This window comes from Podarcis vaucheri (genome assembly GCF_965113315.1).
Source record: "Podarcis vaucheri genome assembly, chromosome: 14".
Lineage (NCBI taxonomy): Eukaryota > Metazoa > Chordata > Lepidosauria > Squamata > Lacertidae > Podarcis > Podarcis vaucheri.
In genome coordinates, this window is record NC_138752.1 from 879,392 (window position 1) to 907,095 (window position 27,704).

A 27,704-nucleotide genomic window follows, 5' to 3' on the forward strand; every position below is an offset into this window, starting at 1 on the left:
TCTACAAGACGTGCGTCTGTTTCTTAGATGACATCCTGATCTTTTCGGAATCGCAGCAGGAGCATGACAGACACGTCAAGGAAGTGCTGACCAGGCTGCAGCAGCATAGGCTCTACGCCAAGCTGGAGAAGTGCCAGTTCGACGTGATGGAGGTGGATTTTCTGGGCTACAAGTTGTCTGACAAGGGGCTCGCCATGGACAGCGCCAAGGTTCGAGCGGTGTTGGATTGGAAAAGCCCGCGCAACCGGAAGGAGGTCCAAAGATTTGTCGGCTTCGCGAATTTCTATCGCAAGTTCATCAAAGGCTTCGCTATGCAGACAGCGGCCATCACAGACACGCTTAGCTCCAAGAAAAAGAAGTTCATCTGGACGGAGCAGGCGGAGCGGTCCTTTCAGGCACTCAAACGTCTCTTCGCGTCGGAAGAGCAGCTGCTGCATGTCGACCCCAGCAGGCCGATGAGGGTCGAGACAGACGCCTCGGACAGGGCCGTGGGAGCAGTCCTGCTGCAGAGAGACCCGCAGGGGGTTTGGCGGCCGGGGGCGTTTTACTCCAGGAAGCTCAGCAAGTCCGAACAGAACTACACCATCTGGGACAGGGAGTTGCTGGCCATTCATGCAGCATTCAAAGCGTGGAGGCACTTCCTGATCGGCGCCAAGCACACGGTGCAGGTCTGCACGGACCACAAGAATCTGGAGCACTGGCGCACGGCACAGTTCCTGAACCAGAGGCAGATACGTTGGGCTGAGTTCTTTGCGAACTTCGACTTCCGAATAGAGTATGTCCCGGGGGACACCAACATCATGGCGGCCGCGCTCTCCCGTAAGCCACAGTATCTGGAGGACGCCACGCCAGCGGCCGCCATGCACATCTTCGCACCAACAGTGTGGGCGTGCGCTGCGGCGACAGTGGACCTGGAGGCGGTGCGACGAGCGTTGCAGAATGACTCCTTCGCGCAAGCAAAGATGGCAGAGATGCAAAGGGGCACGGCAGCGACCGACGGGTTCCAGCTGAGAGATGGATTGCTCATCCGTAAAGGGGCCATCTACGTGCCGGGAGACGAACTTCGCGCCAAGGTACTGCATCAGCTGCACGACGCGCCCACTGCCGGGCACTTTGGCAAGGAGAAGACGGTGGAATTAGTCGCCAGGGATTTCTGGTGGCCCGGAATGAGAGGGGAGGTCGCGGACTACGTGGCGAGGTGAGACACCTGCCAGAGGGCCAAACCAGTGCACAGACCGCCGGCCGGACTGTTGGAACCGCTGCAAACTCCGGTCGAACCATGGGAGAGAGTCGCCCTGGACTTCGTCACGGATCTGCCCAGCTCGAGGGGCAAGACGGCCGTGCTGGTGGTGGTGGACTTGTTCTCCAAGATGGCACATTTCATCCCGTGTGCGAAGGTGGCCACGGCGGAACAAACCGCCAAACTGTTCATAGACCACGTGTTTAAGGTTCACGGTCTGCCACGGTCTATTCTGTCCGACCGCGGGCGGCAGTTCATCTCGAATTTCTGGCAGAAGCTGATGGGCTTCCTAAACGTCAAGATCAAGCTGGCGTCGGCGAGACACCCGCAGACCAACGGGCAAGCGGAGCAGGTCAATGCCATCATGCAGCAATACCTGAGATGCTATGCGAATCAACAGCCTGCGACGTGGGTGGATTACCTGCCGCTCGCCGAGTTCGCCTACAACAACACGAAGCACGTGTCCACGGGGGTCACGCCGTTCTTCGCCAACAACGGGAGGCACCCCAGAACCTTCCCGGGACTGGAAAGAATGGTGGAGGGGGAGCCGCAGACAGCAGATGCGTTCGCGTCGGAGTTGCAGGAGGTCCACGATCAGCTGCGGCGGCACCTGGAGCTGGCCAAACACGCATACAAGGTGCAGGCAGACAAACACAGATGGGTTGGCGAAGAGATCCATGTGGGAGACTGGGTCTGGTTAGCAGCCCACGCAGTGCCGGCCAGGTCGTTGGCCAAGAAGAAACTAGGGCATAAGCAACTGGGGCCCTACCAAGTCGAAGAGCAGGTCAACCCGGTGGCTTTCAGGCTGGCGCTTCCGGAGGGTTCCAGGATGCATCCGGTGTTCCACAGATCGGTGCTCACTCCCTACAAGGCACCGCACAGGTTTCAGGAACCAGGAACGGCGCCGAGTCCGCTCCGAGAGGGAACCGGGCAACGGGGAGTGGCACAGGAGGTGCGCATCAACGAAGTCACGGAGATTTTGGACTCCAGATGGGGGGAAGAGAGGGTAGAATACCTTCTCGCTAAGGAGGGCACCCCGGCCAGTGCCAACAGCTGGGTGCCGGGCTACGCTTTAGACGAACCTCTGCTCAAGGAAGAGTTTCATGCCCTCTTCCCACATAGGCCAATGCCAGCGGACTTTTTCGACGACTGGCTTTTCACGCCCACGCTTTCAGCCAGCACGTTCCGGGGGTTCGACTCGGATGAGGAACCGACACGAGACGCCAGTTCCCCGGAGGGGTCGCCCTCGGGATCTGCTTCAGAATCCTCGTATTGGTGGGATGATCGACCAGAGGAGCAGTGGCGCAGAAAGTGGCTGGAGGGTCCAGGACGAGCAACGCCTCCAGAAGGAAGCGAGGGAGAGACGGACATGGACGTTTTCGGGGACGACCAGGGTTTCGAGCACGGCGGCACAGAGATGGAAGCAGAGGTGACCGTCGTCGACGAGAGCAGGGAGGAAGAACCGGAAGACTTCAGATGGAGGCCCGCCACGGGAAGCGAACTGTACCCGACATTCGTCCCCTTGACACGGCAGCACCCAGCTCCCGCACCGGAAGGCGGGGAGGGGGGAAGAGGGGGCTTCGAGGGGGGGATGGATGTCAGGGGTTCAGGAGCAGAGGCGAGGGCAAGGGAGGAAACAGAGAGCGAGGGGGAGGAGGCAGAAGAAAAGATGAGTGATGACGACGACCCGAGATCTCCGAGTCTTTCCAGTGAATCAGAAGATTCACAAAAAGGAGCACCAGTGGCCAGGGCAAGGGGGGAGACTAGGGGGACACCCCAGGAAGATAGAGTCAGAGGGGACTCAGAGGGGAGCAGTTGGAAATCGGGACCAGCGTCACCGCCAGAGAGCAGGGATGAGGAAGGGCGCCAGGGATCAAGCGCTGGCAGCTCACAACAGGAGGGAGGGCACGAGTCAGGAGTGGCCACACCTCCATCGGGGAGCGAAGAGACGGTTAGACGGAAAGTGGAAGGTTGGGCGCGCGCGCCAAGTTCAAATGCACAGGAAGGTGGCGCAGTAGGCAGCCCGGAAAGGGAGCCAGGTCCTAAAGCCCGGCGCAAGGAGACAGAAGGGTCCGGGGGGTCAGCGTCAGAAGAATCCCGGAAGGAAGAGACCCCGGGGAGCAGAGGGACCCAGAGGAGAACTGTCAGGCGGAAAAGGTGGAGCAGGGCTAGGATATTAAGTTGGTGCACAAGGGGCGGAGACTCAGACGGAGCTTCGCCGATCTAAGCATAAGACGTAGCGTTGCACGCAGCAGCTTGAGGATGCAGACTGTAACTCAATAAAGACTTTTATTTAATGATCGCTGGCTAGCGTGATCCTCTGTGAGCTAGGATCTGGAAGCAACCCTGACATTACCCAATTGCACCATTGTAAAAGCAATGATCCTACCCCTAACCCTTACCTGGGAGTAAGACCGATCCAGCTCCTAACAGTCAGGGTTGGGGAGCCTCTCCTTGGCTGGATGGCCTCCTGTCTGGGATGCTGCAGTTGCAGGATTCCTGCATTGAAGAAAGGGGCCAGACTGGATGGCCACTAGGATACCCTCTACCTCTATTAATTCTATTAAATCACCAGCCTGTCACTGTTTACATTAGCAAGATGCCAAGAGAAAATGTGGTTGGAAATACCCACGTCCTGCCCTTCTTTACAAACTGTCAACCTCAGATGGGTGGGGAATTGCTTCAGATGTTGCTGGACCAGAATTCCCATCCTCCCTGCCCACTAAGCATGCTGGCTTGGGCTGATGGGAGGCCAGAACCATCTGGAAGGCCAGAGGTTCCCCAGCCCTGTCCTAGGAGAAGAATGGCAGAGAAGAGGATATAGAAGAGGTCTGAAATAGAATCCTGCAATACCCCAAAAGCCCACTGAACACATAGGCTTGCTCTCCCAGGGGTGGTGAATTCTCCCACCCTCACTGGCTCCAGGGAGTGGGAGCGGGCTGGGAAAGGGCCTTCTCTGTGGTGGCCCCTGAACTGTGGGACCCACAGAAGTGAGTCTGGTGCCTTCACAGCGACAGATTCTGGAGGATGCTGCAGACGGCTTCTCACCCTGGCCTTGGGCACCTGAGGACAGGCCTTACTTTTATGGCTTCAAGTTGTTCTTTTAAACTGTTTTAATAATAATAAATTAAAAAATTGTCCAGCAGTACCTTAGAGACCAACTAAGTTTGTTCTGGGTAAAAGCTTTCGTGTGCATGCACACTTCTTGAGATACACTGAAACAGAAGTCACCAGACAGCGTATGGAAATGCCGTTTACCTTCCCACCGGAGCAGTACCTATTTATCTACTTGTACTTTGACGTGCTTTCGAACTGCTAGGAGCTGGGACCAAACAACAGGAGCTCACTCCATCACGGGGATTCGAACTGCTGACCTTCTGATCAGCATGCCCTAGGCTCTGTGGTTTAGACCACAGTGCCACCCCTGTTTAGTTAGAATCATAGAATCATAGAATCATAGAGTTGGAAGAGACCACAAGGGCCATCGAGTCCAACCCCCTGCCAAGCAGGAAACACCATCAGAGCACTCCTGACATGTGGTTGTCAAGCCTCTGCTTAAAGACCTCCAAAGTAGGAGACTCCACCACACTCCTTGGCAGCAAATTCCACTGTCGAACAGCTCTTACTGTCAGGAAGTTCTTCCTAATGTTTAGGTGGAATCTTCTTTCTTGTAGTTTGGATCCATTGCTCCGTGTCCGCTTCTCTGGAGCAGCAGAAAACAACCTTTCTCCCTCCTCTATGTGACATCCTTTTATATATTTGAACATGGCTATCATATCACCCCTTAACCTCCTCTTCTGCAGGCTAAACATGCCCAGCTCCCTTAGCCGTTCCTCATAAGGCATCGTTTCCAGGCCTTTGACCATTTTGGTTGCCCTCCTCTGGACACGTTCCAGTTCTCTAATCTGTCAAGGTCGTTTTGAAGTGTGATCCTGTCCTCTGGGGTGTTAGCCACCCCTCCCAGTTTGGTGTCATCTGCAAATTTGATCAGGATGCCCTTGAGTCCATCATCCAAGTCGTTGATAAAGATGTTGAATAAGACCGGGCCCAAGACAGAACCCTGTGGCACCCCACTAGTCACTCTTCTCCAGGATGAAGAGGAACCATTGATGAGCACCCTTTGGGTTCGGTCAGTCAGCCAGTTACAAATCCACTGAGTGGTAGCATAGTCAAGACCGCATTTTACCAGCTTCTTTACAAGAATATCATGGGGCACCTTGTCAAATGCCTTGCTGAAATCAAGGTAGGCTACATCCACTGCGTTCCCTTCATCTACCAGGCTTGTAATTCTGTCAAAAAACGAGATCAGGTTAGTCTGACATGACTTATTTTTCAGAAATCCATGCTGACTATTGGTGATCACAGCATTCCTTTCTAGGTGCTCACAGACTGTTTGCTTAATGATCTGCTCCAGAATCTTCCCTGCTATTGATGTCAGACTGACTGGGCGGTAATTATTTGGGTCCTCTCTTTTCCCCTTTTTGAAAATAGGGACAACATTTGCCCTCCTCCAGTCTGCCGGGACTTCGCCTGTTCTCCAGGAATTCTCAAAGATGACTGCCAGTGGTTCTGAGATCACATCTGCCAGTTCTTTTAATACTCTTGGATGCAGTTCATCTGGCCCTGGAGACTTGAATACATCTAAACTAGCCAAATATTCTTGTACTATCTCCTTAGTTATTCTGGGCTGTGTTTCCTTTGCTGAATCATTTGCTCCAAATTCTTCAGGTCGGGCATTGTTTTCTTTATCGGAGAAGACTGAGGCAAAGAAGGCATTGAGTAGTTCAGCCCTTTCTGTGTCCCCTGTTTGCATTTCACCATCTTCTCCTCTGAGTGACCCCACGGTTTCTTTGTTCTTCCTTTTGCTACGAACATACCCATAAAAGCCTTTTTTGTTGCTTTTAACCTCTCTAGCAAGCCTGAGTTCATTCTGTGCTTTAGCTTTTCTGACTTTGTGTCTACACGTGCTGGCTATTTGTTTGAATTCCTCTTTGGTGGTTTCCCCCCTTTTCCATTTTTTGTACACATCCTTTTTTAATCTTAATTCAGTTAAAAGTTCTTTAGATAGCCACCCTGGCTTCTTTAGGCACCTTCCATGTTTCCGTCTCATTGGTATTGCCTGTCGTTGTGCTTTTACTATCTCCCTCTTAACAAACTCCCAGCCATCATGAACTCCCTTTCCTTTAAGTATTGCTGTCCATGGGATCTCACCCAGCACTTCCCTAAGTTTTATGAAGTCGGCTTTCTTAAAGTCAAGAAATTGAGTCCTAGTATGCTTGGCTGCTCCTTTCCGCTGTATAGTAAACTTCAGAAGAGCATGATCACTCGTGCCTAATGATCCTTCCACATCTACCCCACTAACCAGGTCATCAACATTGGTTAGGACCAGATCTAAAATGGCTGTTCCTCTTGTTGCTTCTCCCACTTTCTGGACAATGAAGTTGTCTGCAAGGCCAGTGAGGAATCTGTTTGACCTTATGCTCTTGGCTGAGTTTGACGTCCAACAAATATCCGGGTAATTGAAGTCCCCCATTACTACTAGTTGTTGTTGTTTAGTCGTTTAGTCGTGTCCGACTCTTCGTGACCCCATGGACCAGAGCACGCCAGGCACTCCTGTCTTCCACTGCCTCCCGCAGTTTGGTCAGACTCATGTTTGTAGCTTCAAGAACACCGTCCAACCATCTCGTCCTCTGTCGTCCCCTTCTCCTTGTGCCCTCAATCTTTCCCAACATCAGGGTCTTTTCCAGGGAGTCTTCTCTTTTCATGAGGTGGCCAAAGTCTTGGAGCCTCAGCTTCATGATCTGTCCTTCCAGTGAGCACTCAGGGCTGATTTCCTGAAGAATGGATATGTTTGATCTTCTTGCAGTCCATGGGACTCTCAAGAGTCTCCTCCAGCACCATAATTCAAAAGCATCAATTCTTTGGCGATCAGCCTTCTTTATTGTCCATGTTTAGTAATAAGTTGTAATTCAGTAACTTCTCTTTCAAGTCTATTTCTGAAATTATTTTATAATAAGACAGCTGCTTTGAGTTCCTGTATTGAATGTCCTGGGAGGTTGAAGTGTTCTCCTACTGGCTTCTCTGTCTTGTGATTCCTGATGTCAGATTTGGCGTGGGTTTGGCCTGTTTGTCCAATATAGAGAGCTGTAGGGCGTGCTGGCATTTGGTGGCATACACAATGTTGGAAGATGAGCAAGTAAATAGTCCTGAGATGGTATGTTTGATGTTGTTGGGTCCAGTAATGGTGTTGTCTGGGTTTATGTGGCAACAAAGTTGGCATCTAGGTTTATTGCAGGCTCTGGTACCAGTGTCCATGTTAAGCCTGGTTGCTGTATTATTGTGGGTGAGGAGTTGTTTAAGATTGGGTGGCTGTCTGTAGGCAATGAAAGGTCTTTCCTCCCAGAGCTTGAGAAAGAGAACTGTCATTGTCTAGGAGAGGTTGTAGATCTCTGATGTTGTGTTGAACTGTTTTAACCTGGGAGCTGTATGTGATAACTAGTGGTGTTCTGTTATTTTCTCTTTTGGGTCTGTCTTGCAGCGAGTTCTCTCTAGCTTTCAGTCTGGCTTTTTTTTATCTGTTCAACAAACCTGTTCAACTTCATCAAGCGGGTATTTTAGTTCCAAAAAGGCTTGCTGTAGATCTCTTAGGTGAGAATCCGTGTCTGTAGAGTTGGAACAGATGCAGCTGTATCATAGAGCCTGGCTATATACAATTGATTGTTTGGTATTGTCAGGGGTTCAGGAGCAGAGGCGAGGGCAAGGGAGGAAACAGAGAGCGAGGGGGAGGAGGCAGAAGAAAGGATGAGTGATGACGACGACCCGAGATCTCCGAGTCTTTCCAGTGAATCAGAAGATTCACAAAAAGGAGCACCAGTGGCCAGGGCAAGGGGGGAGACTAGAGGGACACCCCAGGAAGATAGAGCCAGAGGGGACTCAGAGGGGAGCAGTTGGAAATCGGGACCAGCGTCACCGCCAGAGAGTAGGAAAGAGGAAGAGCGCCAGGGATCAAGCGCTGGCAGCTCGCAACAGGAGGGAGGGCACGAGTCAGGAGTGGCCACACCTTCATCGGGGAGCGAAGTGACGGTTAGACGGAAAGTGGAAGGTTGGGCGCGCGCGCCAAGTTCAAATGCACAGGAAGGTGGCGCAGTAGGCAGCCCGGAAAGGGAGCCAGGTCCTAAAGCCCGGCGCAAGGAGACAGGAGAGTCAGGGGGGTCAGCGTCAGAAGAATCCCGGAAGGAAGAGACCCAGGGGGGCAGAGGGACCCAGAGGAGAACTGTCAGGCGGAAAAGGTGGAGCAGGGCTAGGATATTAAGTTGGTGCGCAAGGGGCGGAGACTCAGACGGAGCTTCGCCGATCTAAGCATAAGACGTAGGGTTGCACGCAGCAGCTTGAGAATGGAGACTGTAACTCAATAAAGACTTTTATTTAACGATCGCTGGCTAGCGTGATCCTCTGTGAGCTAGGATCTGGAAGTAACCCTAACAGGTATGTTTGGGATGGTAGCTGGAAGCATGTAGATATGTTTGTCGGTCAGTTGGTTTTCAGTATAAGGTGGTGTCTATGCACCCATCCTGTATTTTTATAGTAGTGTCCAGAAAATATATTTCTTGCATAGACCAGGTCACTGAATGTCTGGTGGAAGGTGTCCAGGGTCTGCTGACCATGTGTCCAGATAATAAAAAAAAATGTCTATCCTTCAGTTATAAAGGGAAGAAGATAAAAATAAGATCAGAAGACGACAAAGATAAATTTTGGAGAGACCACGGAGAAGACCTGCAGAAGAAAGCTACAGGAGAGCTAAGAGCACTTGTAAGTGAAACTAGACATACCAGATTTACCTCCGGAACTAAAAGACCGCCTGAAGAAGGTGATACCACCAACAGAACAGGAACAGGCACTGGGTGCAGTTGGAGGAGAAGTAAAGTAACTACATCATGGCTCTGCAACTATTAAGTTGGAATTGTAATGGTTTGAACTCCCTCAGAAAAGGAGATCTGTGTTTCATTTATTAAAAAAGGAACAATTGGACTTGATTTGTTTACAAGAAACACATATAACAAGGTTACACAGGAAACTACTGATTAATAAAAGACTTGGTCAGGAGTTTATTTCATCGGACAAGGTTAAAAAAAGAGGGGTTGTGATATATGCAAAGGACAGATTATTACCGAAATTTATTTTTAAAGATGACCAAGGAAGATTTGTGGCAATTGAAATTCAAATACAAGGAGAAAAAATTTTGATAGTAGGAATTTATGCACCAAATGAGGGGAAATCTGATTTCTTTAAAAAGCTGCATGAGACTTTGATGGACTATCTGGATTATAATGTGATTTTGATGGGAGACATGAATGGAGTGGTATCTACACATATGGACAAGGCACAAAGACAGGTAGTCACTAAGGATGGTAGACTACCGAAAACCTTCTTTGAGATGACAGACAACTTGGACTTAGTTGATATTTGGAGAACAAAGAACCCCATGGCTAAAGAAGGAACCTTCTTCTCTGAAGCCAATATGACATGGACAAGAATTGACCAAATATGGGTAACTAGAGGAATGGCACCAAAGACAAGAAAAGTGGAAATCTGCCCAAAAACATGCTCCGACCATAATGCTGTTAAGATGGAAATGAAACTAATACCAACTGGCTCCTTTAGATGGAGGATGAATGACACCTTATTTAGAGATGAAGAAGTGCTTAAGAAGGCCCAAAAAACCTTGAAAGACTATTTTGAGATAAATATGAACACCAATGTGGAAAAAAGAGTAATCTGGGACGCAAGTAAAGCGGTTATGAGAGGGTTTCTGATACAACAGAATGCATTAAAGAAGAGAATCCAAAATGAGAAGAAGGATAAAATTTTGGAGAAAATAAAGGAAAGTGAAAAAAAAATGGAGAGCAAAACCAAAGTCTCAAGAGATTTTGAGAGAAATAAAGCTATATCAAGTGCAATATATGAAAATGATGAATCAGGAGATAGAATGGAAAATTAAACAAATGAGACAAAAGACATTCGAGTCGGCTAATAAATGTGGGAAATTGCTGGCTTGGCAAATGAAAAAAAGACAAAAATTAAATACAGTTACAAATTTAGAAGTGGAAGGAAAGAATATACAGAACCCAGCTGAGATTAGAAATTGTTTCCAGAGGTATTTTAAACAATTATATACACAAGGGCCACAGAAAGAAACTGACGTAGATCGATTTTTGGAAATAAATGGATTACAAAAAATCTCTCAAGAAAATAAATTAATGTTGAATTACAAAATAACTGAAGGTGCCATTCAGAATATGCAATTGGGTAAATCTCCAGGACCGGATGGACTGACTTCTAGATATTACAGATCTTTAAAAGAATGGCTAGTACAACCTTTGAAAGAGGTCTGTAATGAAATAATGGAGGGGAAAAGGGCACCAGAGTCGTGGAAAGAAGCATATATCACACTTGTACCGAAAATAGAGACTGAAAAGACGCAGCTTAAGAACTATCGCCCCATATCATTGCTTAATGTGGATTACAAATTTTTTGCAGATATTTTAGCTAAAAGATTAAAAAGAGTCTTAGTGGAAGAGATACATAAGGTCCAAGCAGGCTTTCTCCCAGGAAGAAATCTATCTGATAATGTAAGAAACATAATTAATATTTTAGAAAAATTACAAGTGAATATAAACACTAAGGCAGTTTTAATTTTTGTGGACGCGGAGAAAGCCTTTGACAACATTTCTTGGATTTTTATGAAAAAAAATTTACAGGGTATGGGGGTAGGCCAAGGCTTTGAAAATGGTATAAGTGCAATATATTCTGAACAAAAGGCTAAATTGATTGTAAATAATGTGGTGACGGAGGAAGTTAAGATAGAAAAAGGGACACGACAAGGTTGCCCAATCTCCCCATTGCTTTTTATATCGGTCCTGGAGGTTTTGCTGAATATGATAAGAAGGGACCAGTTGATTAAAGGTATACAAGTCGGAGCTAAACACTACAAATTGAGAGCATTTGCAGATGACTTAGTATTGACGTTACAGGAGCCAGAATCCAGTACTAAAAGAGTTTTAGAACTGATTCAAGAATTTGGTCCGGTTGCAGGGTTTAAACTGAATAAGTCAAAAACCAAGGTTTTAGAGAAAAATTTAACACCAATTGAGAGAGAGAGGTTTCAGAATGAGACAGGTTTAACAGTGGTTAAGAATGTCAAATACTTGGGGATTAACATGACAGCAAAAAATGGGAATTTATTTAAAGACAACTATGAAAAATGCTGGGTTGATGTGAAAAAAGATTTGGAAATTTGGTCAAATTTGAAGCTTTCACTGCTAGGCCGTATTGCTGCGATAAAAATGAATGTATTGCCTAGAATGTTGTTTTTGTTTCAAACATTGCAAATTGTGGACAAAATGGACTGTTTCAAGAAGTGGCAGAGAGATATTTCTAGATTTGTCTGGCAGGGCAAGAAGCCCAGAATAAAATTTATAATACTAACAGATGCAAAGGAAAGAGGTGGATTTGCCCTGCCAGACTTGAAACTTTACTATGAATCAGCAGCTTTTTGCTGGTTGAAAGAATGGCTGCTTCTTGAAAATGCAGACATTTTGGACTTAGAAGGTTTTAACAACGTATTTGGATGGCATGCATATTTGTGGTATGATAAGGTCAAAGCGCATAAAACACTTAAAAACCATATTGTCAGGAAAGCATTGTTTAATGTTTGGATAAGATACAAGGACTTATTGGAAAATAAAACCCCAAGGTGGCTGTCACCGATCGAAGCGAAAGCCCTGAAAAAGCTCAATATGGAGGTCAAATGGCCGAAATATTGGGAAATATTGGAACAAGATGGAGATTGAAATTGCAGAGTTTTGAAAAACTAAAAAACAAAGTGCGTGATTGGCTTCATTATTATCAGATAATGGAGGCATATAAATTGGACAAGAAAATTGGCTTCCAGGTGGAAAAATCAAAATTAGAAACAGAATTGTTAGAACCCAAAACTAAGACTTTGTCAAAGATGTATAACTTGCTGTTGAAATGGAATACACAGGATGAAACGGTGAAATCTGCTATGATTAAATGGGCACAAGATGTTGGACATAACATAATGATGGCTGACTGGGAACAGTTATGGACCACAGGTATGAAGTTTACGGCATGTAATGCCCTAAGAGAGAATATTATGAAAATGATATACAGGTGGTACATAACCCCAGTCAAGCTTGCAAAAATCTACCATTTGCCCAATAACAAATGTTGGAAATGTAAAGAAACTGAAGGTACATTCTTTCACCTTTGGTGGACGTGCCCAAGGATTAAGGCTTTCTGGGAGATGATATATAATGAATTGAAAAAGGTATTTAAATATACCTTCTTGAAGAAACCAGAGGCCTTTCTCCTGGGCATAGTCGGCCAATCAGTGTTAAAGAAGGACAGAACTTTCTTTATGTATGCTACAACAGCAGCAAGAATACTTATTGCAAAGTATTGGAAGACACAAGACTTACCCACTTTGGCAGAATGGCAGATGAAAGTGATGGACTACATGGAATTGGCGGAAATGACTGGCAGAATCCGAGACCAGGGAGAAGAGTCGGTGGAAGAAGATTGGAGGAAATTTAAAGACTATTTACAGAAATATTGCAAAATTAAGGAATGTTAGAATGATGTTGGATTGAAGTTAAGTGGTTACTAGCTGTAATGGTTTAAAAGAATATGGAAAAATTGGATTTTTAATAGTAAAAATTTAATGTTATAATATATTAAGATTAAAGATCAGGATAATAAGGAGGGAAAGGAATTGCTGAACTAATAAATTGAACTGGAATACAAAAAAGGGAGGTATGAGGAGGTCCAGGAAAGTAAATGAAAGATAAGTGATGTAAAGATGGAATTATTTTTAACTGTTTTTTATTTCTTATTTTTTCTTTTTTTCTTTTTCATTATGTAATACTGTGAAAACTTTAATAAATATTTATATAAAAAAAAGATAATAAAAAAATTGTCAATGTATCATAGGTACAAGAGAGGTTTGAGTGGGTAGGAGTTTAGGAAGCGTTGTTCCAAATCTGCCATGAAGATGTTGGCATACTGGGGGGCCATGCGGGTGCCCATTGCTGTGCCGCTGATCTGGAGGAACAGGTCATCTCCAAATTTGAAGTGGTTGTGGGTGAGGACAAAATGGCAGAGTTTGGTAGCAAAGTACACTGTGATTTTATCTGAAATGGTGTTCCTGTTTTTAATATTGTATTTTAATGCTGCAGCAGACCCTGGGCAGTAGGGTGAAGGGCAGGTGATAAGTGAATACTGTAATTATAATAAAATATGGTGTAGTGAAGTTAGGAACTTTCAGTAGGCAAACTTTGGTCAAGCTGAAGAAAAGCACTGTGGGAAAACCAAAGGCCAAATGATTTATGGGAAATATACGTCTGTTGCTTTAAAACTGTAGACTATCTGTCTCTGGGAGTGTGAATACTTATCTCATGCATCTGCAGGAAGGAAAACTTCCAGTTGATTAGTGGTGATTTAACACCTGGTTACTAAGAGCTGTCCCTGTGTGAATAAGGGCTATCAAGCCTCATTACAGGAGAAAGGAGGATCTGCTGTGTTTCTGAGAAGTTTGGGAGGAACGCTTTGATGCCAAGGTTTTGAGTACAAACAAGCTTCAGCTGTCACAAGCTGAGTTATTATCCAACTCGGTGACCATTGGTAAATTTTGAATTAATTAGAAATTCTGATTGGTCCTTGGGGGTCTGATTACACGTGGGGTTTTAAGGATAAAAACCTTAGGAAAGGAGCAGGCAAGTGGGCAATATCCATCCGCCCTTCTGCCAGATTCACCACCTTGTTGGCAGCCGTCATTCATATGCGTGTTCTTTGTGATGAAGAAATCCTGTTGTCTTCTTGAGATGCGGATTCAGCCGAGAACTTTACGAACTGTCTTAACTTTTCTTGTGTTCTCGTTTTGTAAGTACCGTATTTTTCGCTCTATAGGGTGCACCTGACCATAGGGCACACCTAGTTTTCAGAGGGGGAAATCAAGGGGGGAAATATGATTCCGCCCCCCCCCCAGCTCTGGGAGCAGTGGACAGGCTGCACGCAGCTTGTGCACTTCTCCCAGACCTTCTCCCTGCTATTGCGGGAGGTGGGGGAATTCCCGCATCTCCCGCAAAAGCCCACAGGAAGGAGAAGGGACTGACTCGGCCAGTCAGTCCCTTCTCCCTCCTTGGGGAAAAGCCCCCAAGAGCGGCGCGCTCTTTAAAGGCTGCACGGCTCCTGCGGGCTTTTCTGAGAGGTGGGGGAAATACCCCCCCCTCGTAGAAAAGCCCACAGAAGCCGCACAGCCTTTAAAGAGCGTGTGGCTTCTGCTCGCTTTTGCGGGAAGTGGGGGAATTCCCCCATCTCCCGCAAAAGCCCACAGGAGCCACGCACCCTTTAAAGAGCGCGTGGCTCCTGTGGGCTTTTTGACCGAGCACTGCTTTCCCCACCGCCAGCCTCAAACCCGGGTTGGAGAGCAGCGGCAAGGCGTCGCACGCCTTCCCGCTGCCCCCGAGCCTGTGGGGCTGGCGGTGGGGGGGAGCGCTGCTTTCCCCCACCGCCAGCCTCAAAGACCAGACTCTCCTGGCTTCAGCAAAAGCAACGCGAAGCCTCCGGAGCACAGGCTTTGGAGGCTTCGCGTTGCTATCGCTGAAGCCAGGGAGCCTGCTTTCGCTCCATAGGATGCACACATTTCCCCTTCATTTTTGAAGGGGAAAAAGTGCGTCCTATAGAGCGAAAAATACGGTACGTTTAGCTAGCGATGCTTTACAATGTTGTTATTTTCTTGTCTGAACCACATAAGAGATGTGCCTACTTTTAAGTATGTTTAATCTTGTTTTTTAAATAACTTTTAAAAAAGGATTTTCCTATTTTGTTCTGTGTGCCTTTCTGGGGAAAGTTTGAATCCAAAGTCTGACCACTTAGCCTCCTACTGAACCTGTTGAATTTCTGCCTGTGATTTGTGGAAAAGCAATGCAGGGTGGGGGCAGCCGGTAACAAGGAAGAGGTGGCAGCAACTACCCCTTCTGTTGTGTTTTGTCCTGAAAAAGTAAATGCTGTGGCACCACCTCCCCTCTCCTAGCTGGGTCCCGCTGGATTGTAGGACAGGTGGGGAAGGTGGGTGTGGCCCAGCATTACTACAGATGGGATGCACTGTAATGCTGACCTTATTCACCATCTGCCATTCATTTCCTCCCAAGGAAGACAGCAAGAGCATTTGCCTTTTGGGAAGGCAGGCCAGGCATATGCCCACATAAGACACCAGAGGGTGGGAAGGGGCCTCTCTGTCTACTGCCCCCCCCCCCCCGCTTTTAAACCATGTGCTGAGAAGCTGCTGGGACTCACTGCTTTCCTGCTGTCCTTTCCCTTTCCTCCTGGCACTTGCGTGCAAGTAAACAGGATCTTGCTTCCCTAGGAGTTCATGTCCTCCCTCACTGCTGACCGGAGGTTATATAATCCATTGTGGCAGCCCAGGAAGCAGTTATGGAGCTGGCCTCATGACACCCCCCACCCCCACCCTGCTTACGATTCCTGCCTTTCTTCAGAAGAAAAAGAACATCTTACAGAACAGAAAGCAGAGTTTGGGTCAAGCTCCAGAGACCTCGAGATGCTGCTGCACCACAACTCCCATCATCCCTGACAGTTGGCCATGCTGACCTGAGTTCATGGGAGTTGTAGCACACCGACACTTGGAGGGGCCCTCTGCTCCCTCCCCCTGCACTCACACAGCCGCAAAGGTTTCACTGATGGCCATGGCGGGGCGGGGGGGATTTCTAAAACTGCTGGGGTTTGGTCTGGATGACCCCTTGGCTACCTTTCACAGTGGGGACGCAGGTTTCTGGGCAGGAGTTGATCACGGTGAGGGTTTGCCATGCTCTTAGCACGTTTCTCCCTTTCATCCCGAGTTTGCATGTCTTCAAAGTCCATGACACTTTTGGTGAAGGCTGTTCTCCAATTGGAGTGGCAGCTGTATATAATACAGCTCGGCAGCTGTATCCATGACTGAGCAGCCCTATTGAGGATCCACTCTGCTCACTCTGAAAAGGGGGAGGAGCTAGAAAAGGTGCCCTAAACATAGTCTGCCTCCCTTTTTCCCTGACTGGATTACCGCACCCAGTGGGGTCAGCAGTGGTTGTAAAAGACAATTGAACTTTGGAACATGAAATATACGGACTGTGTTAGATAACTCTCACAATAAAGTAGGTTCCGTGATGTGATGTAGATTTCCCAGAACATTTTGACTTTAAACTTTCCAGAAGAGAATCCTATGCAAACTAGGGAGATTTGCATAGGGAATTTTTCCAGTGCCCTAGAGTGATCTAAATTCAGCATGTTTATTTTGTCACCCATAAGCAAAGCTCAGAAGTTCAAAACTGCCAAACTGGATTTGAACTGCTGTGAGCAAAATGGATTTGTGGGAAATGCAGCGCACCAATAAATGGGCTGTGGTTATGATCCTAGGCCACCTTTTCAAACCCATCTGGCACGGATCACCACCCACCTCGCTTTTCAGTGGGAAACAAGGCAGCTCTTGCCTCTGAGCTCAAACATGACTTCTCCTTTTCCCCTGCCCTGATTCACGGGAGTGTCAGCCTACTCCAAACCCCACCTTCAATCCACAGGTGTGGTTTAGATTCCATGTGTGTGTCACCTTAGTGAGGCATGCAAACAGGAGAGACGCCCACATTGTCTGCAATTCTCTCCTTCTCTGCTCCCACCAGCCATAAGGAAGAGATGGAATCTGCTGCCACAAGGTGCAGTGACAGCTGCCGGCATTTTGGCAATGCTCTCCAAAGGGAGCCTCGTTTCCTGGACTTTTAAAGTCAGCTTTATTGAGAGTTTTCCACACAGAGTACAATAAAGAGAACTCTGAGCCAAGAAAATAAATAGAAGAGAAGCAAGAGAGAAGAATAAAGTAACAGAAAAAGAAGAGGAGAAGAAAGAAGCTCAAGGTCCTCTGCCATAATGGTATCTTGACCCTCATTCCACACACACAAGAGGGAGCTCTCCCCCCCCTTCCGCCAGCCTCCCGCCTGGGAGATCCTCTGCACACTTCCTGTCATGCAAGGCCCCTCATCTTCCACCCACCACCTTCTGGGGTGTCTCTTCATTAGTCCAAGAAAGAAAATGCCAAAAAGCAAAGCATAAATATATATATATATATAATTAACATAGACCAAGCAAAGATTAAAGACCACAGAAAGGCAAGAGGAAAAAAGCAAGAAAAAACAAAAATGAAAAGAGTGCACTCAGGTTATCTGTCTGCCAATTGTATCTATAACAATTATTTAAAGTATTCAAGGTACAGTGGTGCCTCGCAAGACGAAAAGAATCCGTTCTGTGATTCTCTTCGTCTAGCGGTTTTTTCGTCTTGCGAAGCAAGCCCATTGATGGATTAGCGGATTAGCGCTATTAGCGGCTTTTAGCGCTATTAGCAGCTTATCGGCTTATCGGATCAGCTGATAAGCGGCTTAGCGGCTTAGAAAAAGGGGCGGGAGGGAAAAAACCCCCCGCAGGAACTCGCAAGACATTTTCGTCTTGCGAAGCAAGCCCATAGGAGATTCGTTTTGCAAAGCACCTCCAAAACGGAAAACTCTTTCGTCTAGCGAGTTTTCCGTCTTGCGAGGCATTCGTCTTGCGGGGCACCACTGTATAAGGGACGTGGGTGGCACTGTGGGTTAAACCACAGAGCCTAGGGCTTGCCGATCTGAAGGTCGGCGGTTTGAATCCCCGCAATGGGGTAAGCTCCCGTTGCTCGGTTCCTGCTCCTGCCAACCTAGGAGTTTGAAAGCATGTCAAAGTGCAAGTAGATAAATAGGTACCGCTCTGGCGGGAAGGTAAATGGCGTTTCCATGCACTGCTCTGGTTCAGCAGAAGCGGCTTAGTCATGCTGGCCACATGGCCTGGAAGCTGTACACCAGCTCCCTGGGCCAATAAAGCGAGATGAGCGCCGCAACCCCAGAGTCGGCCATGACTGGACCTAATGGTCAGGGGTCCCTTTACCTTTATTCAAGGTATACACTCCAAGATAATCCTGCTTTATCCTGTTTAAAAAAGGGAAAGGGGTGTGTCTTCCATTTCTTCCCATCTTTTCCCACAGCAACCACCACAACCTTCGAGGCTTTTCGTCCTGTGCTCACTTCCACTTGTGCCCTGGAGCCTTTCTTCAAGTCCATCTCTGCTTGTCTCTTGGCTTTTCTGGTCATCAATCCATTTATAACGTCCTTAGGAGGACAAGCAAATTTAAGCACAAATTCGACCCACAGTTGTGAGGCATTTGCGAGCCTTTTTGTGGAGAAAGTCCTGTTACTCTGCCGTGACCTCCCTGCCAATTTAGATACAGTGACTGAACTGGAGGCCCCTCAACTGTCTTTGGGTCCAGTGTTGGACCATTTCAATCAGATACTCCCTGCTGATGTGGATAGATTCCTCCAAGCTGATAGGCCCACCACCTGCCTTCTCGATCCGTGCCCGTCTTGGCTGATTAGGGCGTGTCCAGATGTCGCACGGACCCCCCTGGTTGAAATTATCAATTTGTCCCTTGGCACGGGGACATTCCCAGGGGAACTGAAGGAAGCAGTGGTGTTTCCGCTCTTAAAGAAAACTTCACTAGATCCTTTAGACCTATCCAATTACCGCCCAGTTTCAAATCTTCCATATCTGGGTAAGGTAAGTGAGAGAGCAGTTGCTGAACAGCTTGGTAGGTTTCTGGAGGAAACATCGGCTTTAGATCCATTTCAGTCCGGGTTCCGTCCTGGTTTCAGGACCAGGACGGCTCTGGTTGCCCTAACAGATGATCTCCGTAGACAACTGGATCGAGGTGGGTCAGGAAGGCTGATTCTTTTAGATTTGTCAGCAGCCTTTGACATGGTCAGTCATGATCTTCTGGACCACCGCCTCACCAACATGGGGATACAGGGCAAAGCCCGTAAATGGCTGTGCTCTTTTATCTCTGGTCGGGGACAGAGGGTGGCGCTAGGGAGGGAGATGTCGTTGCACCACTCCTTGGTGTGGCAAGTGCCGCAGGGTGCAATCCTCTCCCCAATGCTTTTTAACATCTTAATGGCCCCCTTGCCCAGACTGTCCAGAGCTTTGGGCTGGGCTGTCACCAATATGCTGATGACACTCAGCTCTATCTGCTGATGGATGGCCACACTGACTCGGCCCCAGATACACTGACCAGATGCTTGGAAGCTGTGGCTGGATGGTTTTGTGGGAGCCGATTGAAACTAAATCCTTCAAAGACAGAGGTCCTATGGCTAGGTCGGGATGGCATGGGGATGAGAGACCAACTCCCTTCTCTTGCGGGGGCCCAATTAGTGCCATTGCCTTCCGTTAAGAGTTTGGGTGTAATCCTTGACGCCTCCCTTTCCATGGAGGCGCAGGTTACAGCAACAGCCAAGGCGACATTTTTCCACCTTTGCCGCATCAAGCAGTTGGTCCCTTACCTTTCCCACCCCACCCTGGCCACAGTGATCCAGGCGACGGTCATCTCCAGGCTTGACTACTGTAATTCGCTCTACGCGGGGCTGCCCTTGAAGCTGACCCAGAAACTCCAGAGGGTGCAGAAGGCTCCTCACGGGGTCTCTGCCATGGGAGCAGATTCACCCAGTGCTTTTCCAGCTGCACTGGCTCCCGGTGGCCTTTGGCTTAGAATCAGTTTGATTCCCTCCCCCTCTTTCTTTTTCCTTTCTCCTCCTGTGATGAGGCTGCATTTTCAATATTTTAATGTATTTTAATCTTGTTTTTAAGTTTGTATGCATTTTGCTTGTTAGCTGCCCTGAGCCTGGCCTTGGCTGGGGAGGGCGGGGTATAAATAAAAATTATTATTATTATTATTATTATTTCTCTCTTCAGGCATCTCAACAGCTTCCTTTGTCTTTCCAGTCCTCCAGGCAGTCCACACTATCACCCGCTGCTGCCTCACGTGCAGGCAGAATTGATCCAAATCTCCTCAGGCAGATCCCGTGCTTTCTGCCATCTGAAGTATCTCCAGTTTGATCTCTCTCAGAATTCCACGTATCTAGACTCTTAATTCTGACAGCTGTTCATCTAGTAGCCATTGTAAAAAAAATCCACACAACATTATTTTTACCAAATTCTGTTTAGTCACACACCCTTTGGGAGTTTCTGCTTCCAAGAACTTGTGTCTGCTTACACATTCCTTTCACACAGGAATCAAACACAGTTTTGCTTTTCATAGCAAACAAGCATGCTCGCAATGGAGAGCTATAGACAATATATGTTGAAGATTTAAAGCAGGTTCAGACTTTAAGCGTTTTGGTTCATTCTCATGCCTGTTAATAAGTGCTTTATCATCTCCCAGCAGCCCATTTCTTTTCTGAGTAGCAATTAACTGGCAGACAGAAAATCCCATTCTTATTTGCTTCCAGTCTTAAAAATTGTTAAAAGAAGGTTTGCTGACCTGGTGCCCTGAAAGGGTGGGCCCCATGGAAAGTTCCTTGCTCAAGACGTTCACCCACCCCCTGGAAACTTCCTTGCCTCAGGGAAGCAATTCCAACAGAACACCAGAAATATAATTGATATTTTAGAATATCTGGAATTTAGAAATGATAAACAAATGGCCTTAATGCTAATAGACGCTGAAAAGGCCTTTGATAACATTTCTTGGTGTTTTATAAAAAAACAACAGATAAAATTAATGGGTCTGGGAGAGAGATTTGAGAGAGGAATTGAGGCCATCTATACAAATCAAAAAGCAAGATTGATTATTAATGGCATTACCACAGAAAATATAGAGATTAGAAAAAGCACAAGACTAGGCTGCCTCTAATAATAATAATAATAATTTATTTATACCCCGCCAATATGGCTGGGCTTCCCCAGCCACTGTGGGTGGCTTCCAAAAACAAGCAGGATTTAGGTTAAACTATAAAATACTAATTCATTGGTTAAGAACATGAGCTTAGAGGAGGAGAAAGATTTACAAGAAAGCACACGTCTAGAGATTAAGAATAAAGTAAAATACCTAGGAGTTTGGTTCTCAGCTAAATGCATAGACTTGTATCAAGAAATGCGTTCCTAGGGAAACCGCCTTCAGACCAGGTCCGGGGACAGTCTGTCCCCGGACCTCTTCTGAAGGCTGGGGGGGGGGGACAAGGGCTTTTCTTCCCACCCCCAGCATTTTAAAAAACCCTGGGACAGCGGAGGACTTCTCCGCTGTCCGGGGCGATCTTAAAATGCTGGCGGGCGGCATTTTAAAATCGCCCCGGACAGCGGAGGACTTCTCCGCTGTCCGGGGTGATTTAAAAGCCCCTGGGAAGGCAGGCAGGAGGGACAAAGACTTTCGCCCCCTGCCCGCCTTCAGAAGGTGTCCCCGCCCCCCCTCCCCACTTCGGAACAGCTTTCCGAAGTGGGGCGGCTGGGGCAGGTGTCCCCGCCCCCCCTTCGGAACAGCGTTTTAAAATGCTGGGGTTCGGAAGCGCTTCGCTCCCGACCCCCAGCATTTTAAAACCTCCCCGGGACACGGGGAGATTTTAAAATGCTGGGGGTCGGCAGCGCTTCGCTCCCGACCCCCAGCATTTTAAAACCTCCCCGGGACAGGGGGAGATTTTAAAATGCTGGGGGTCGGCAGCTAACGCTTCGCTCCCGCCCGCCAGCATTTTAAGATCGCCCGGGGCAGGCGGGGGGGGGAAGGCAGGCGGGCTGAGCAAAGACTTTTGCCCCCCGCCGGCCTTCAGAAGAGGTCCTCTTCTGAAGGCCGGCTGTGGGCGAAAGTCTTTGCTCCCGACCGCCAGCATTTCCCTATGGGCTTTCGTCTTGCGATGCAAGCCCATAGGGAAATTCGTCTTGCGAAGCGCCTCCAAAACAGAAAACCCTTTCGTCTTGCGGGTTTTCCGTCTTGCGAGGCATTTGTCTTGCGGGGTACCACTGTAGAGGAAAATAACAATTTTAACCTGAAAAAATTGATGAAATTAGAAGGTATGTGACGGATTGGCTACAATACTTTCAAATAAACAAGAGGTGGATCATTGATAGACAAACAGGATTTGAAAAAGAAACATCAAGACTAGAAAAAGAATTAGTACAAGCCAAAAGTAAGCATATCTCCAAAATATAATCTCCAAAGTATAATCTTCTACTCGAGTGGGAAACTAAAGAAGAAGAAGTGAAAAGTGGAATGGTAAGTTGGGCACAAGACCTTGGCCATAATATCTATATGAACCAATGGGAGAGACTATAGAAAGAAGATGTCAGGTTCACAGCGTGCTATAATTTAAGAGAAAATATTATGAAAATTTTATATTGGTGACACCTCACTACAGCCAGACTGGCCAAAATATATAAGAGTAGATTGGAAAATTGTTGGAGATGTAAAGAGGGGAGAGGGTCATTTATGCATATGTGGAGGGAATGTGGAAAAATTAGGAAGTTTTGGGACGTTATAAATAACGAACTAAAAAAGATGTTAAAAATCCCATTCTCAAAATGACCACAAGCCTCCTTATTAGGGATAATGCCAACTGAAATAAAAAAAGAAGTAAGACCTCTCTTTATGTATGCAACATCCGCAGCCAGAATTTTAATTGCAACGTATTGGGAAAATGAAATTACACCTACAAAATCAGAATGGCAAGTTAAACTATTAGAATATCTGCAAATGGCAAAAATGACAGGGAGGGTAAGAGGGTATTAGAAGCAAAAAGTAAATCAAGAATGGATTATATTCGAGGAATATCTTAAAAATTACTGTGACAGCAAAAACCTCCTGGCAGATCTTGAATGAGTCTTGCAATGTACAGATAATATAAGTAAATTTATTGTTTCTATTTAATTTTTCTTTTTCTTTATCAAAAAGATTTATGAAAATAATAATAATAATAATAATAATAATATATTTATACCCCGCCTATCTAGCTGGGTTTCCTCAGCCACTCTGGGCGGCTTCCAACAAAACACTAAAATACAATAACCTATTAAACATTAAAAGCTTCCCTAAACAGGGCTGCCTTCAGATGTCTTCTAAAAGTTTGGTAGTTATTTTTCTCTTTGACATCTGGTGGGAGGACATTCCACAGGGCCGGTGCCACTTTCGAGAATAGTATGAAACTGTGTAAAATATAACAAGTGTAATTCAGTTTTTTTGAGAACATTCAGAAGTCTACTTTAGGTCTTTTTGCATTCTTTTTTATTTTTTTGTTGTATGGGATGGGGTATAAATTGTAATATATTACATTGTTGTATAATTTCGTGAAATATGTTTAATAAAGATTTTTTGAAAAATAAAAAACCCTAAAACGTCCTTGTCTCCAGTGTGCTGTCGTCTTCTTCCAAGACACTGAGGTTTCCTCTCTTATCTCAAAAGGGAATTATGCCTTGATTACCTCTGACCACCGCATAATTATCTCTGCCAATGGGATCACCAGTAGCTGATAACTTAGTCTGCCATCTTTCTTCCCCAGAAGTCCAAATGGAACCTCCAGTTTCCAAAGCAGTCTACCTTTCATGGCTGCTTGTTTTATGCCCTGCTGGCAAGCTTCCTGACTGGAATGGCTTGGGTCCGGTCCAAGAAGTCCGCCTTCCCCAAGCTCGGGCCTTCCAGAGATTTGAGACTCCAACTCCCATCATCCCCAACCATCAGCACAGAGGGCTGTGTCTGATGGGAGCCGTAGTCCCACTGGTGGAGGAAAGGGGTGCGGTGGGTGCGGTCTGCCCCAGCTGTTATCCTGGGGGGTGTGACATCACCGCCCCGCCCCCTGGGCAGCTCACCCCGCTCCCAGGGGCACAGCATGTGTGCCGCTCTGGGTGCCGGAGCAGCTCCGCCTCTGCATAGTCCATCTATATGGAGGGCTGCAGTGGCACTTTTCTGAAATTCCTATTAACCAAAAAGGGCCCCCACTTACCTGGGAGTAAGCCCCCTTGAACTCAGCGGTATTTACTTCCAAGTAGATGCATTTTGGATTGCGGTGTAACAGCACAACCCCAAATGTGCATTAAGATGATAATCATGTTAATTTCAATGGGGCTTAATCCCAAGCAAGTGGGTGTGGAATAGTTTTTCAGTGGGGACTACAACCCTGCAAACTAGTCTGAAATGGGGTCTCTGGGAGTCCTTTTTTCTTTTTTAAAAAATCTTGAACCTGCCATGTACTCACTAGAGGGCCTTACATCTCAGTTGCCCCACCTGCAACAATAATACTGGTCTACCTTATGGTTGGGACGCGGGTGGCGCTGTGGGCTAAAGCCTCAGCGCCTAGGGCTTGCCGATCGAAAGGTCGGCGGTTCGAATCCCCGCGGCGGGGTGCGCTCCCGCTGCTCGGTCCCAGCGCCTGCCCACCTAGCAGTTCGAAAGCACCCCCGGGTGCAAGTAGATAAATAGGTACCGCTTACCAGCGGGAAGGTAAACGGCGTTCCGTGTGCGGCTCTGGCTCGCCAGATGCAGCTTTGTCACGCTGGCCACGTGACCCGGAAGTGTCTCCGGACAGCGCTGGCCCCCGGCCAATAGATGTGAGATGGGCGCACAAACCCCAGAGTCTGTCAAGACTGGCCCGTTCGGGCAGGGGTACCTTTACCTTTACCTTTACCTTATGGTTGTTTTAAAGATTACAAAAAAGGAGAATGCATTTGATATATTTCGTATCCAGCTTAGTCGTACTCAAAGTAGACCCACTAAAATTAATGCCCATTCCTAGTTTAGGTCCATTAAGTTCAGTGGGTCTGCTTTAAGCATGTCTTGTTCAATACAACCCAATGGACAACTCAAGGAAATTGTACAATCACAATCACATGCAGATTTATTTAGGCATTAAGTCGTACTGATTTCAGTGAGATTTACTTCTATGTAAGCATGCAGCCTTTATCAATTAAACGCACATAAATTGGCATTCTTACTCCCAAGTAAACATGCAAATGTCTAACTGATTTGTGGATTAAACATTGCCACCTTGACGCTATGGATATAAAACTCATTGCTGGAATTCTGAAAGCACAACCCAAATGGTCAAGGGGATGGAGCAACTATGAAGAAAAGCTGCAGTGTTTGGGGTTTTTTTGTTACTAAAAAGGGGACATGTGAGAAGTCTGCCAGGAGTGGAGAAAGAGAAGTGTTTCTCCCTCAACACCAGAAGGAAGCTGCATGTTGGGAGATTCGGGACAGATGGTAGAAAGCCCTTCTTTCCACAGCACACAGTTGATCTGTGAGGCTCCCTCCCACAGGAGGCAGGAAGGGCCACCAACTGGGATGGCTTTCAAAGAGGGTTCAACAAATTCTTGGCATCTTCCCATAAAAGGATCCCTCTTTCCTGTGAATAAGCCCTTTGACCTCATGAAGACTTTCTTCTGAGCAGACATGCCTAGGACTGTATACTGTCGATCTCCTACGTGGAGGAGAGGCCTATCGATGGCTCGGCTCTGGGATTCTTCTGAAAACCAGTTGCTGGAAGGGAGGGAAGAGGGCTCTTGGCCCCGGTGAGAACAGGATGCTGGCCAAGATGGGCCATGGGCTGGATCCAGCCGGCTCTTCTTACGCCTGGGACAAGAGCCCCCCCAATCTGAGGGAAGCAGAGCTGAACTGGAAAGGCCCCTGGCAAGGCCCTCCTTCTGCCCCCCCCCCCCCGCAGAGCGTGGCAGCCTCGCCAGGTCTTGGCACCAAGAGCCACCACAATGCTGCCTGTGCGGTGACAAGCTCTCTGTGTAACCTGCCCATGTGCCCCTGTGAGCCCCTGATCTCTGTGTAACTGTCTGCCTTTCTTCTCAATGCCTGGGCACAGTTCCAGGGAGATAGGTCTCAGCCAGCCTCTGTCTCTGTTTCTCTCACACACAGAGGCAGCGGCTCTTTGTAATGAAAGCAAAAGGCAAGGCAGTGGGTGTCATGGAATCCTTTCCGATCCCTTGTTTCAATTCTGCTTTCATGCCTGTTACATTTATTTATTTATTTTACCTATATAACCAAATTTATATGCTGCTTGATTACAGAAAACCTCTAAGCTGCTTACAAATTATCAAAAAAGTAAAATTCTCAAACCTATTTTAAGCAGGTGCTGAAAGGTTGCAGTGAGGATGCCTGCCTAATGTCAACAGGCAAGGAGTTCCAAAGTGTAGGTGTTATTCCACTACAAGACTGACTTCTTACGAGTGCGGAGCAAGCATGATGTGGACCTGTAACCAGTTCTGCAGACTGACATGATCAAAAGGGCATGTCTGGGGTAAGGCAATCCTGAAAGTAACCTGGGATTGTACTTCTTTATTGTACTATATTTTAAATTCTAGTCTTCCATTAACTTAGTTTGTGAGCTATTCTGCATCTGCATGCATTAACAGCTGGAAGGGAGGGGGAACCCAGGATATGAATAAAATTAATTATGTTATAAATAAATAAAATTCCCATAGGGAAAGCTGAGCGAAATGCATGCAACAAGGATCAGAGCATTAATAAGCTTGGCAGGGGGTTGGACTCGATGGCCCTTGTGGTCTCTTCCAACTCTTCTAGGATTCTAGGATTCTAGGCTTCCAGAGAGAGTGGCTTGGTTCAACAAGCTAGCAAACAGGGGCAGCTCCAGAACTTCTGTGCTAAGGTCTCAGATTTGCTGCCTCTTTCCTCCCTTTTAAAAACTTTGTTTTGTTTTGTTTTACTTATTTTACAGCTGGGCAAAGTACAGTCCCTGCTCCCCTTCACTTTCATCTGCCAGAGGCATCTCTACAGATAATTTGCATATGCAAATTTTTATGCTGGGGGGAACAGGGCCTCAGGTCCTTTAATTCCCCAGAAATGTTCCTGTGAAACAGCCAGTTTCTCACCCTCCCAACTTGGCCATCCTTGTTCCATCCTCATTGGGGATTGTGAGGACACTGCAGGTTAAGCCACACGGAAACTGCTTTGAGACATGGACACAGAATTCCCACTGTGGATTTCCAGTTTGCTGCGGATCGCATTGGAGTGTGATACTAGTTCTCTGGGACAGACTCGATCGCCGCAAGGGATTTAGGGGAAACACAAAGGCGCTGTGTACCTTTGGAAGAAGCCTGAAAGGATGTTTTGGGCGCTGGGGATATGGCTGCGCACTTAGCAAGCTCTCTTGCCCCCGATCCGCCCTATAAAGAGCAGGGAAGAAGGGGGAGATTGAGCTGCGAGTGCTAGGATCCATTCGCTACCCCGTGGTGAGAAGCCTCAGGCTCCAAGCAAAAAAGCTGCAAGCTCTCCGATAAATTAAAGCTAAAAGCCAAAAGGATTAATTAATTGGCAAAAAAATCTGGATTATAATTGGCAAAAAAGATGGGATGAAAAAGGGAGGTCTTTCCTGGCTGTGATGAGCTCTACTCTGCATGGGGACTTTCTACAAGTGCTAGAGTAGCGGATTGCATTTTGTTTTTCTTTTGCTGCCAAATAACTTTCACTGAATGATTTACAGGGTTGGAAAATAAAGAAGGACTAACTCCCATCCCTGTACATAAAGGGGGAGCTATAATTTGGAAA

The 27,704-nt window shown here is 47.1% G+C and overlaps 1 protein-coding gene across 7 annotated transcripts in view; it reads right to left on the reverse strand.

The window, feature by feature from the left end:
* The window catches only part of SNX33 (sorting nexin 33), a 57,811-nt gene that overhangs the window by 15,365 nt on the left and 14,742 nt on the right, over positions 1–27,704 (reverse strand). The window contains exon 2 of one of the 7 annotated variants that reach the window (XM_082198064.1): positions 3,643–3,739. The exons of 2 other annotated variants lie outside the window; for them this stretch is intronic. In XM_082198064.1, coding sequence (XP_082054190.1) covers positions 3,643–3,739 — 97 coding nt within the window. Of the gene's footprint in view, positions 1–3,596; positions 3,740–18,205; positions 18,496–23,193; positions 23,342–27,704 lie in introns of those variants that run through there. 4 more of the 7 variants (XM_082198068.1, XM_082198067.1, XM_082198066.1 and 1 more) reach the window with 4 other exon arrangements.